At 43.3% G+C, this 14055-nt stretch overlaps 1 protein-coding gene across 5 annotated transcripts in view; it reads left to right on the plus strand.

Moving 5' to 3' along the window:
- Positions 1 to 4117: 4117 nt before the first annotated feature.
- The window catches only part of GLIS1 (GLIS family zinc finger 1), a 220509-nt gene continuing 210571 nt past the window's right edge, over positions 4118 to 14055 (plus strand). For 3 of the 5 annotated variants that reach the window (XR_009631356.2, XM_060773530.2, XM_067467877.1), the window contains exons 1-2: positions 4118 to 4225; positions 7112 to 7483. Coding sequence is in view for 4 of the 5 variants with exons in the window: in XM_060773530.2 (XP_060629513.2) it covers positions 7150 to 7483 (334 nt within the window). In the remaining variant the exon portion in view is untranslated. Of the gene's footprint in view, positions 4226 to 7065; positions 7484 to 14055 lie in introns of those variants that run through there. The other 2 variants (XM_060773532.2, XM_067467878.1) reach the window with 2 other exon arrangements.

Raw genomic sequence — 14055 nt, forward strand, 5'->3', positions numbered from 1 at the left:
AATTTTGTCCAAATGCCTGATTACCATCTTCCAAAGCAGTCACTCTACTCTCAGCTCAAGAAAAGACAGGAAAATAAATTTAAAGATGGGCTTAAAGATAACTAAAAAATGTAAACAAAACACCGAGAACTGGGAAGCTCTGGTCCTGGAGCATTCTAACTAGAGACTAGCTGTTACTAACACTGCTATGGAATTTGATGAGGCACAAATAGAACGTGAAAGGGAGAAATATGCCAAAAGGAAGGCACATCAAGCAAACCCTAGTGGGACCATCTTCCATCTAGAAATCTATGTACTCATTGTGAAACACTATGCAGATCCAGAATAGGTCCCTATTCAATTGTGGTGCCCAGAATTGGACACAGTATTCCAGGTGTGGTCTAACCAAGGCGGAATAGAGGGGTAGCATGACTTCCCTGGATGTAGACACTATACTCCTCTTGATTCAGGCCAAAATCCCTTATGGACCCACCACCAAGACTCTATCTTTGAAAGACAATCATTACTGGCCACAAGTGATCTTCTATGATGAGATTAAGTCATTATGCAAAACTTATGATTAAACCATGTGGGTAGAGTTGACCTTAATCATTATGATATCTAAAGCAACATTGCTCTGTAGTTTTGCCACCTTAATACAAAGGTGGCACTTTTCACGTATTGTCAGGAGATAATGGCTGTCTTCTGTTGAAGAACTAGCACAATCCTTCCCAGCATGATCCTAGAATTGTAAAATTAGAAGAGTTCCCTCAGGTCATTGAATTTTGCCACTCTCTCAGTGCAAGAAATACAGCATACCCAGCAGCTAGCTGCCCAAGACATCCTGAGATAGAGACCCAATTGCCAAACCACCCTTACCATCTAGAAGTTCCTTCTAATGTTTAACAGAAATCTACCCTCTTATAATTTAAAACCATTAGACCTGATTTGACCCTTTAGGACAAGTTAAAGCAATCCTTTTTCTTCTCTGTGACAGCCCATTAAATACAGCATACGCTAACCACAATTCTGTATCCAACCACTACTTGTAGGTGCTGACATTGGTTGAACTGGAGATGGTAAGTGTCACCGATGTAAATGGAACATCCCCGGGTTTCTGGGATTTCTGTTAAGATTGCATTGCAAGGCAGGTGGTAGAATTTCTAAACTTCACTTGGAATACTGGATGAGCAGAACTTTGTGGGAATGGGATGGGCAGAGCCGTGTTAACCCACAAACAGACTGCATGAATTGGGAACCTCTACCATCCGCTTATTTGGATGTGCAATTGGACATGAGAATGTGGAGTTGAAAGAGAGAATATGAGAAAACGGAGAAAATGCAGGTGGAAAATTAAAGAGAGACTAGATCTATTAGACTTACTAAGTTTTATTGGGCACTTAAGTGACAGAGATGGCATGTGCACAAATTAGCACTCAGTATAAAGAAAACCTTCCTAATAATATTAAAACACCTTATGTTTTGGCAAGATCTTTCCAGTTTTCATCTTCACTATTGACTACATGGTGTAAAATAAATTCATTTGATGATTACCTGGCAATCTTGGTAAAAACAGAAGTCTAGTTTTAGGGAGGCATGCTTTTTGGCAGCTCAAGACGAAAAGGTGGAAGTTGTCACTGGGTTGTGGTTTGCACTGGATTATCATGCTCAAGCCTGGTCTTCTTTGGAGGACAGCCATCTAGGGACTAACCAGGGTAAATACTGAATACTCAAACTTGTATGACCTAGACTACTGCTTCTCAAACTGTGAGTCCTGACCCTAAATGGGGTCCCCTTAGCTCAGTGTTGGGTCCTGAAAAAATTGACAACAGTAGAAGTTTTCTGAATGTCATCTACTGGCCCGTTTGGAAGAGCCCTAAGATGCAATGGAGCAATGGCTTCAAACTACAGTAAAGGGCTTCCTAAGTGTTAGAGCGGTTCAGCAGTGGCACTCTCTGTCCCGGTGTGGTGGAGGTTCCTTCCTTGGAGGCTTTGAAACAGAGGCTGCATGGTCATCTGTCAGGGGTGCTTTGAATATGAATTTCCTGCTTCTTGGCAAGGGGGTTGGACTGGATGGCCCACAAGATCTCTTCCAACTCTGTTCTATAACTATGGCCCCTTCCACACAGCTGAATAAAATCCCACATGATCTGCTTTGAACTGGATTATATGGCAGTGTAGACTCAGATATTCCAGTTCAAAGCAAATATTGGGGGTTATTCGCCATGGATTCAATGGTCCTTTGGCTGGCATGGTTATGGATGAGAAAGAGTTGGACACAGAGTTGCCCAGGGGACACCTGGATGTTTTGATATTTTACCATCCTTGTGGGAGGCTTCTCTCATGTCCCCGCATGAGGAGCTGGAGCTGACAGAGGGAGCTCATCCATACTCTTCCCAGATTCGGACTTGTGACCTGTCGGTCTTTAGCCCTGCCAGCACAAGGGTTTAACCCAGGGCTTCTCAAACTATGGCTCGGAGGCCGGATATGGCCCTCCAAGGTCATTTACGTGGCCTTCACTATGGGTCAACCTAAGTCCTAAACGACTTGAAAGCACAACAACAATCCTATCTCATCAACCAAAAGCAGGCCCACACTGCCCATTGAAATACTAATAAGTTTATATTTGTTAAAATTGTTCTTCATTTTAATTCTCCAAGCCCAATTCAAAGTGCTGGTTTTGACCTATAAAGCTCTATATGGTTCTGGCTCAGCTTACTTGTCCGAACTTGTCTGAACGCATCCACCCCTATGTCCCACCTTGTAATCTAAGATCATCCAGGGAGGGATCTCACTTCCATCAACAGCACAGATGCGTCTGGCAGGGATGAGAGACAGGGCCTTCTCGGCTGTGGCCCCCCACCTATGGAACACACTCCCAAATGAGGTAAGATCCGCTCCCTCCCTCCTGGCTTTGAGAAAAAAAATTAAATTATGGTTTTGGGACCAGGCCTTTGGGCAGTAGAAGTAAATATATGCAGCATTTTAGAAGGACAATGACTGGAATGGCGATTTGACGGACGAGACTGTTTTATTGTTTTAATGATTGTTTTATTGCTTGTGGATGTATTGTTTTAACTTGATTTATCTCTAATTGTAGTGCATAATTGTAATTATTTGTACTGGCATTGAATTTTGCCATTACTTTTGTGTAAACCGCTTTGAGTCCCTCTTGGGGTGAGAAAAGCGGTATACAAATACTGTATATAAAATAAATAAATAAATAAATAAATAAATATTGTATTGGGTTGTTCTAGGTTTTTTCAGGCTATATGGCCACGTTCTAGAGGCATTTTCTCCTGACCTTTTGCCTGCATCTACAGCAAGCATCCTCAGAGGTAGTGAGGTCTATTGGAACCAAGAAAATGGGTTTATATATCTGTGGAATGACCAGGGTGGGGCAAAGAACCCTTGTCTGTTGGAGCTAGGTGTGCAGGTTTCAACTGATCACCTTAATTAGCATTTGATGGCTTGGCAGTGCCTGGGGCAATCTTTTAATTGAGAGGTGATTAGATGTGCCTGATTGTTTCCCCTCTGTTGTTTTGCTGTTGTAATTTTTAGATTTTTAAAAAACTGTTAGCCAGATTTTGTTCATTTTCATGGTTTCCTCCTCTGTTGAAATTGTTCACACGCTTGTGGATTTCAATGGCTTCTCTGTGTAGCCTGACATGGTGGTTGTGAGAGTGGCCCAGCATTTCTGTCTTCTCAAATAATATGTTGTGTCCAGGTTGGTTCATCAGGTGCTCTGCTATGGCTGATGTTGTATTGTTTTAAAGTGTTTTTTTGCACTACAAATAAGATATGTGCAGTGTGTATTCATATTTTTTTTCAAATTATAACCTGGCCCTCCAACAGTTTGAGGGACTGTGACCTGGCTCTCTGTTTAAAAAGTTGGAGGACCCCTGAGCCACCGGGGTGCGTGGCTGGTGTGATAGGAATGAGTTGGACACGGATCTGCTTTAGACTCCCCGGTGCGTGGGACTGTGGGTTCCCAACTCCCCAGGGCGAGTGGGTGAGTGTGCCTGTGGGCCCTCGGGTGGCCACTCGCCTTGCTGGCCCAGGCGCCCTCCCCTGCCCTCTTCCCCTTCTCCTCCGAGGGGCGGTCCCGTCCCCTTCTCTCGCCGCCTCGCCTGGCGCAGGGGCGGGCTTGTGGCGGCACCGGCGGCGCCTTGGAAGGGCCAGCACCGGGGCTGCCTCCAATCCGAGAGGAAGAGAGCGAGCGGAGGGAAGGACGGAACCCCGGCAGGTAGGTAGGAGGCGGGAGCGGGCGCCGGGAGCCTCTGCTCACCTGCAGACAGGTAGAGGAAGCCTAGAGCTGCACCGGCGGGGCATCACTTGGACTCAGTCCTCTGCAATCCTGAGAGCAGGAGTTCCACAACATCTTCACTCTGGATTCTAGTGCATTGAGGTGCATTCACTCCACAGGAGAGATGCGCCCTTGGATGCAGAGCGTACAGGCAAAGTTGGGCCCTCCAGGTGTTTTGGACTTCCACTCCCACCATTCGTCACAGCCTCAGGACCTTTCCTTTTTCCCCTCAGCCGCTTAAGCGGAAAAGGAAAGGTCCTGAGGCTGTGACGAATGGTGGGAGTGGAAGTCCAAAACACCTGGAGGGCCCACCTTGGTCCCTACCTGATCTAACGGGCACAGCCTACCAATACACTAAATGCATCTCTTCTTTTGTTTCCTTCTTTGGGGGGAAAACCCCCTCAAATCTGGAGTTTCTAAAACACCCGACCAAACGACAGAGGCGCAGTGATTTCTCCTCGTCTTGATTCCTCCAGCAAAAGGAGGCTTTTCCAAAAAAGCGCACACTTTCTCTTTCGAAATGCATCCTTAGGTTCCTCTCTGGAGTCTTTGGTTTCTCTTGTCGGGAAGGGTCCCCCCAAATCAATGACGAAGAAGCTTTTCCTCGATGGGATCTTAACTCCAGCATCACTGAAGTTTTGCCACTCGTTTCCATTTGTCCCCTACAGCAGTCTTTGATCACACTAGAGAATGAGGCCACTTTAAATCCGGTTGCTGCCTCCTGCAGAGTTCTGGGGTTTGTAGTTTAGGGAGGCTGTTAAGGCTCCTCCTTAAACTACAAAGCCCAGAATCCTGCAGGAGGCAGAAACCGGGTTTAAAGTGGATTCATTCTCTAGTGTGATGAGCCCCCCCCCCCCCCCCCCAAAGGCATTGCTCAAAGAGATTGATTGGTCTGGGTTGTTGCAGGTTTTTATTTTGCAACATTAATTTTTTCCTGCTGATGTTTGGAAAGTGGAGAAAGCGTGAAGAGACCAATCAATCTATTGTCGAAGCTTTCATGGCCGGAGTCACTGGGTTGTTGTAGGTTTTTCTGGCTATATGGCCATGTTCCAGAAGCATTCTCTCCTGATGTTTCACCTGCATCTATGGCAGGCATCCTCAGAGGTTGGGAGGTCTGTTGGAAACTAGGAAAATTGGGTTTATAGATCTGTGGAAAGTCCAGGGTAGGAGAAAGAACTCTTGTCTGTTGGAGATAGGTGTGAATGCAGGCAAAACATCACAAGAGAATGCTTCTAGAATATGGCCATACAGCCCGAAAAACCGGCCATGAAAGTTTCGACAATAGATTGATTGGTGTCTTCACACCCTCCACACTTTCCACGGCTTCCAAACATCTAGCAGGATAATATATATATATATATATATATATATATATTGCAAAATAACCTCCCAGCTTTCTCCTTGTTCTCCATAACATTCCATCTGATGGGAGACTTTATTGGGCAAATGCTGGGACAAAACAATATGTAGCTTCAGGGTTGTCTTCTAATAGCTTAGGACAGTGTTTCTCAACCTTCCTAATGCCGTAACCGCTTAATACAGTTCTTTATGTTGTGATGACCCCCAACCATAAAATTATTTTTGTTGCTACTTCATAACTGTAACTTGGCCTCTGTTATGAATCGTAGTGTAAATATCTGATACGCAGAATGTATTTTCATTCACTGGAACCAATTTGGCACAAATACTCAATACACCCAAATTTGAATACTGGTGAGGGTGGGGAAGGGGATTGATTTTGTCATTTGGCCTACAATCAAAGAGCATTCTCAACTCCACCAATGATGGAATTGAACCAAATTTAGTACACAGAACTTCCATGACCAACAGAAAGGGTTTGGTGCACATTGGCCTTGAGTTCACCTACATCCAGAGAGTACTGTGGCCTCAAACAATGATGGATCTAGACCAAACTTGGCACGAATATTCAATATGGTGAAATGTGAACACTGGTGGTGTTTGGGGAAAATAGACCTTGACATTTGGGAGTTGTAGTTGCTGGGATTTATAGTTCATTTACAATCAAAAAGCATTCTGAACCCCACCAATGAGCCAAACTTCCCACTGAGGATCCTCATGACCAACAGAAAATACTGTGTTTCCTGACGGTCTTTGGCAACCCCTCCGACACCCCTTCATGACCCCCCCCCCCCCAGGGTCCTGACCCCCAGGTTGAGAAACGCTGATGTAGCTTCAGTGTTGTCTCCTAATGGTTTAGGATTTTGAAATGCTGGCCGAGAGGAAGATTATGTACCTATATATAAATATATGTTTGTGTGGGTGTGGAGGTCCCTTCTTTGTAGGCTTTTAAACAGAGGCTGGATGGCCATCTGGCAGGAGTGCTTTGAATGCAGTTTTCCTGCTTCTTGGCAGGGGGTTGGACTGGATGGTCCACAAGGTCTCTGCCAATGCTAGGATTTTATGATTAAGTGGCTGAGGGGGGAAAGGAAGGGGCCTCAGGCTGTTAGGAATTGTGGGAGTTAAAGTCCAAAACACCCGGAGGGCTCAAGTTTGCCCATGCCTGGGCTAGAATTTTAGAAAAGGCCCTTTTTTGGACCACTTGTAATGCTGGAAGGTTTATTCAAAGAGTTATAATCCAAAAATGTGGGGTTTTTTAATCCAATCTCTGCAGAAGTCCATTGGAGTCATGTGAAAAAGAATATTACTTAATAACTTTTGTCTCAAATTGAAAGCAACCAACTTCAAGACTACCTTTTATATGTTTCTAAGCCTGGATTAAATCACTGTTGTTGAGTGACTAACTTTTCATCCGTCGGCAGGCTTCATCTCTCTTCCTTTTGCATTTTTTTCCATCGCTGGATGTAGGAGATTTTGAAGGCTCCCCCCTGCAGAAGGATGTCAATATGCACTATGAGGTGGCAGAGCATCCCAAGTCCAACGGCAGCACGGCTTTCTTTGACGTCTTTGACAAATGCCAAGCCATGCCTGGGAAAGACATGCCTCCAGTGACTTGTTCGAACAGCAGCCAATCATTCTTGAATTCCCAGATGTCTTTTAAAATAACTGTTAGCAATGGTGGTGACAGCGTTGATGCTCAGCGGAGTCCGCCTGAGCTGCCGGTACCGCTGCTAGATCTTTTTCCAAAAAGATCTAGCTTATTTGAGAGATTTCCTATTCTTCAGCGGGCACAGGAGACACGATGCCCTAAAGTCAGTGGAGAATGTCTCCAGCAGAAGGGTGAGTAACAGAACACACGGATTATAAAATGCATAACTTCTGAAATCTTCCCTTAATTCTTAGGATGCTATTTGCCTTCTTGTTCATTTATTTAGTTGTTAGCTTGGCATCTTTATATTCTTCTTCTCACCACAAGGTAATTTAAACCAGATCTTCCCATTTGATTTCCTGCTTGGTTGTTGATATTTACAAGAAATCACAAAACCAAGTGTTGCAATGTATCCGGACAAAATTCTGTGAAAGGCACCATGTCAATGAAAGGGAATCCCTTCTCATTCTTTCAGAGACAGAGAAATTGTCACATTTTTATATAGACTTAATATCTATTTATTTGATGTTTAAAATTAAATTAACTATAGAATCCATGTCAAAAATTAATGTCAATTGAGAATGTATTAACAGAAGGGGTTTGCTGGGCTTGGACTGAGACATTCCAGTTTCAAAATGACTACTTTTCCATTTTCTCTGTGCCAATTTAGTGTAGCTTTCTGTTGCAAATTGATGAGCATCTTCATTGTAGCTTATTCTTGTTGTAATCTAAGATACTATTTATTTCCTTTTTAATTTAAATGAGGTACTAATAGGATTTGAATAGAGATCTTCTGGAAGGATATACTGGTAATATGTATAGACAATATGAGTTGGCTGTAGCATGATAGTCCAGTGTGTATGCTATCCCCAAAAACTAAGATGAAAAGGAAATCTGCATTTACTCTAAGCCCCAAGGCAAGAATGATACATATTGTATCTTCTGTACACCAGAGATAATGCTGAAGGTAAGTGGGGGATTCCCATTATGTGGTGAAAATGCTGAACTTACTGACCAAAAGGTTGGCAGTTTGCATCCGGAGAGTGGAGTGAGCTTCCGCTGTTAGGCCCAGTTTCTGCAAACCTAGCAGTTTGAAAACATGCAAATGTGAGTAGATCAATAGGTATGGCTTCTGTGGAAAGGTAACGGAGCTCCAATCAGTCATGCTGGCCACATGACCTTGGAGGCATCTATGGACAATGCCAGCTCTTTGGCTTAGAAATGGAGATGAGCACCACCACTCAGAGTCGGACATGACTAGACTTAATGTCAGGGGAAACCTTTACCCTTTACTGACATGCAAAAACGTCTTGTGTGGATGTGCCTAGTATTTTAATATTAACTTCAAATTATCACTAACCATCTCAATGGGCTGTCAGGGTGAGTAGCCATATAAACTTAATAATTGGATTCACACAGAACATGTTGAAAAAACCTATGAAGTCTTTAAAAAGCACCAGCTTTCTCACCATTAATATTTTTCCCAAACCTCTGGATCAGACCAAAGTCTTGTTAAGTAGAACTGATTGTTTCCCTCAGTGGCCAATGGGAAAAGCGACATCAGGACACGAGAGCAATAGCCCTCTCATGGTATTATTCCTTAGCAGCTGTCATTGCTGCTGTTCCTCAAGATCTGATCCTGGAGAAGGTATACAGCTGTCACAACTGGTGGCCATTGGTCATCTTACTTTTCACAAGCCTTCAAATTCCTCCTGAATTAGTGGGCATCTTGTAGAAGTGAATGTTATAATTTAATTATGCAGATGAGAAGATAGTGCATTGTTTTGGCTATCCTAAGTCCTCCAGTGGTTGCTTTTCAGTTTGATAACCCAAATTCTAGCATTAGGGGAAATAACGAAAACGTATTTTTCTGCAACATGCACCATTCTACAAATCTACATTATATCTCACTATTGCTCATTTCCCTCCTAAACTAAACATCTTCATGTGTCTTAATCTTTCTATTTGGGGCAGCTGCTGTAGCCTGTGATCATATTAATGATGCTTTTTCTGTACTCATACACATATTGAAATAATTAAAAGGCCCTGGCCTGTTTTCTGCAAGGGAAATTGAATGCAACCAACTGAATTTCAGGTTGATCTGCTGGAACTTGTGGTGGCATAAGTGAACCTGTTCATTGAGAAATGACATCTCACTTCCAAGAAGTAATAGGCCCCTTCTATACAGCTGAATAAAATCCGGATTATCTGCTTTGAATTGACAGTGTAGACTCAGATAATCCAATTCAAAGCAGAAGATAATCTCAAGTGGGGTTTGTTTTGGTGTGCTTTCAAGTCATTTCTCACTTATGGAGACCATAAATGAGTTTCCATGCAAGATTTCATGCAAGGCCCCTTCCACATAGCTGAATAAAATCCCACAATATCTGCTTTGAACTGGAATATCTGGCAGTGTGGACTCAGATATCCCAGTTAAAAGCAGATACTGTAGGATTTTCTGCCTTGGTTTCTTTTTTCATGTCAAGAGTGACTTGAGAAACTGTGGATCACTTCTGATGTGAGAGAATTGGCTGTTTGTAAGGACTTTGCCCAGGGGATGCTTGGATGTTTTGATGTTTTACCATCCTTGTGGGAGGCTTCTCTCATGTCCCCATATGGGAAGCTGGAGCTGACAGAGGGAGCTCATCCACACTCTCCCTGGATTCGGAACTTCAACCTGTCGGTTTTCAGTCCTGCCAGTAGAAGGGTTTAACCCGTTGCACAATTGGGGGCTCCTTCTGCCTTGATATTCTGGGTTATATGGCTGTGTGGAAGGGCCCTAAGCAGTTGATATGAACTCGGTTTATAGCTTTGACCTGCCACAGAATTATATGTGATTTGTGTTCACTTGTGGCAATTTAGCCTCTACCTTTTCAAAGGTCTGCATGTGGAGTACTTAATAATGAGAACTTGTAATTTCTGTCTCTTTTTCAGTTGCCTTCGTTTGTACTTTTAACTGGAGAACAGTGATGCAGACAGTGAGATGTTACGGAGAGGGATTTAAACTGACAAAACAAATGGTCTTCTATTGTCACTAGACATCCCACTTCTTTACAACACAGCCCCATTTGCCTTTAATGCTGTGATTTCTCAGTCTAGTTCAAAGAAAAGACGACAGGGGAGGGCGAGAGCTTTTGCAAACAAATAAAGTTACCCAGAGACAGGGATTGCATTGTTCCCCACTTTATATGAATTGCCAGCTTTTTCCAGTTGTCGAGACTCAAACTATGTTCTTAGTTATGATTTATTTCTGTTCTGAATTACTGTCACCAAATAAATATCTGTGGAATAGGCTTGTGTGCGCATACACTTGTGCATTCATAGCACTTCGTCTCAGTAAAGCAACAAAATGGCTAATAAACCCAACATGCTTTTTAAAACGCTGATGCTGTAATAAGAATATATACTTTGAAAATCAGCAAAAATGTATGTAAAACAAAAAAGATCACTGCATTAGATATATAAAAGCATAAGACAACGCTCAAAGACAAGCAACAGCATTCATATGGATTAGCCTGAGATTTGTGTGGTTCTTTTATTCTTTTCTTTTTTAACCTATCTTGACATAGATCAGGACTGCAACACGAGGGTTTGAACTCTTTGCTGTTATCATGATTTTGATTGGAAAAATATTAACTCTGTACCTGCTGTTTCCAATCTGAGAAAGGTCTCTGGGCATCTTTTCTCTCATTGCAAGTGTCAGGTGTTTCCACTTTGAACTTTGACATCCCTCCCAAATTGAATTTATCTAAAGCAGCTAGAAAGTTCATTGCTGAAGATAACTTTGAGCCAGGGGTTTCCTGAGTCTTGCACTTTGAAGTAGTACCATACACTCACTTGTTGCCTTGAAATCAAGGTGTTTAGTGTGATGCAAGCAACACAGGCCCCTTCCACACAGCTGAATAAAATCCCACATTATCTGCTTTGAACTGGGATATATGCCAGTATGGACTCAGATAACCCAGTTCAAACCAGATATTGTGGGATTTTCTGCCTTGATATTCTGGGATATAGCACTGTGTGGAAGGGCCCAGGACTATCATATCAGAATACACATATTGATAGACGTCAAAAGTGTGTGCTCATGCAAAGCTGCTGTGTCTGTAGAAGGCTCGATAAAACCATTTCTCCCTGACATATCAGTAGTGATGTTTGATTGGCCGAGAGTTTTTGTGTGTGAACATTCAGACTAGCAACTGTCTCTATTTTATTTAATTATTTATTTACTTACTATACTTGTATACCGCCTTTCTCAGCCTATTGGCAACTGCAGAGTTTATCAACAAGAGTTCACTTGAATCTTAGGGTTCCACAAGAGAGCATAATAGGAGAAACACATTTCTTTTGAGCTGTAGATATAATAATTTATATCTATTACCTGGGAATTATTTAAAGCGTTCCTCCAGAGTAAAATATTGAGAAAGGCTAGTCTAATGTGATACAGTTCTGCAAGGAACTTACAATATATACTTCCTATATATTTGAATCTTCTTTTGAGAGTGTATCTCTCCAACCATAGCCTTTTAAGTTGGGTATTTGGCTACTGATTTGTAGTTGTTTCTGTATTGGTGGACTAAATTCTGAGGATACATCTTTTTGATGCTGTGGATTTGAGAAGTCTGTTATAATTCATATACCACTAAAATACATTCTCATGTGAAAATAGTGAAACTAGTAAAGTGTTCATGGAGGAGAGTTGTGATTAAAGAAAAACTGGATTTATTTCAAAAGCCTATCTCTGTTTGAAATACATTACAATGAGCATAATATCTTGAACTACATACAGGTGTTTTCTTTTAAACTAGACATAGGTACCACATTCCAACACACAATTAAGCAGCTTTAATTTTGATTTGATGTTAATTGGTTTTGGTTCCACTGCACATCAATACTATAAGATAACAATATTCTCAGGTCTCTGAGTGGATTCTTCTATAACCAAAACAGCAACATCCAAACCCAAGAGAAAGATATCAGCAAGGTTAAAGGAATAACAAGGTTCACAGAAATTCAAATATTCTTAAGACACGACCTAAAAAAAAAACAAAAACCAGTACTGAGAAGTACTGAGCATTAGGCCTGTTTGATCAAGAAAAAATTTGTTTCTAAAATCGATTCATAATTGGGGTGTTTTTTTGTTTCGATATTTAAAATATTTACAAAACTTTCCAAAAAAATGTTTTGTTATTTACGAAATTTCGTAAATATTTACAAAACATTTTTTAAACTCCATTTGCCTAGTATTTTAAATATCGAAATTTTTTCTTGATCAAACAGGCCTAGTTTCCAACAGACCTCTGAGGATGCCTGCCATAGATGTGGGCAAAATGTCAGGAGAGAATGCTTCTGGATTGGTCATACATACAGCCCTGAAAAGTAAACTCACACAACCGGCCTCCCGCGCCATCCAATCGGCTCCGCCGGCTCCTGCGCCCTCCTCCTCCTCCTCCTCGGGTGAGCGCGCGCGCGCCATCCAATCGGCTCCGGCTTCTGCGCCCTCCTCCTCCTCCCAGCTGTGTTGCAGGAAGTGCTAGGAGGAGGAGGAGGAGGAGGAGGAGGGTGCAGGAGCCCGAGCCGATTGGATGGCGCGCGCGCGCTCCGCTCACCTTTACAACCGGCCTCCGCTCCTGCTGTTAGCCCCGCGCGCCATCCGGCTCGGGCTCCTGCGCCCTCCTCCTCCTCCTCCTCCTCCTCCTCCTAGCACTTCCTGCAACACAGCTGGTAGGAGGAGGAGGAGGAGGAGGGCGCAGGAGCCCGAGCCGATTGGATGGCGCGCGCGCGCGCTCCGCTCACCTTTACAACCGGCCTCCGCTCCTGCTGTTAGCCCCGCGCGCCATCCGGCTCGGGCTCCTGCACCCTCCTCCTCCTCCTCCTCCTCCTAGCACTTCCTGCAACACAGCTGGGAGGAGGAGGAGGAGGGGGGCGCAGGAGCCCGAGCCAATTGGATGGCGCGCGGGTGAGCGCGCGCGCGCCATCCAATCGGCTCCTGCCACGGTGCACTCACTGCTGGGGTGCTTGGGAGCGCCGGATTGGCTCCCAGGCACCAGCACATGACCACAGCACTGAAGTCAGCACAGCAGCCGCCATTCCATTTACGAGACGAGCTGAAGCTCGTAAAAAAAATGGGGCTGCTGTTTCGATATTTTCAAACCCTTCCGGGTTTGAAAATATGTTTTGATATCGCGTCGGATATGCAAAAAAAAAAACGATTTAAATACGAAATAACGAATTAACGAAACAAAACCGACAGGCCTACTGAGCATCCTTGGTGAGCACAGTAAGCACTGAAAGTCAACGTGGCCTAAACATTTAGAGTAGTGGTGTCCAATTTATGGCCTCCCAGGTGTTGTGGACTTCAGCTCTCAGAATTACTGGCCACTGGACAAGCTGGCTAAGCCTTCTGGGAGTTGGAAACCAAAACATCTGGAGGACCAAATGTTGGACACCACTTATTTAGACTGCTACACTGGGACCTGGGAGATTCAGGTTTAAATCCACACTGACTCACGTAAATCATGAATCTAGTCACTCTCAGCTTGAACTACTCTGTAGAGTTGTGGTGAGGATGAAGTATGAGAGGAGGGAAAATATGTATGCTGACTTGAACTAATTGGAGAAAAGGTGAGATATTAGTGCCGAATGAAAACAAAATAATAAAAATCAGAAAAGGAATGTGGTATGGAATATTATGGCAACACTGAAAAATAGCACTCCACAACAGTGATCCACAGACTGGAGGCACTTCATTGGTTACTGTTCCATG

This window comes from Anolis sagrei, chromosome 4 (genome assembly GCF_037176765.1).
Source record: "Anolis sagrei isolate rAnoSag1 chromosome 4, rAnoSag1.mat, whole genome shotgun sequence".
In the NCBI taxonomy this organism is placed as follows: domain Eukaryota; kingdom Metazoa; phylum Chordata; class Lepidosauria; order Squamata; family Dactyloidae; genus Anolis; species Anolis sagrei.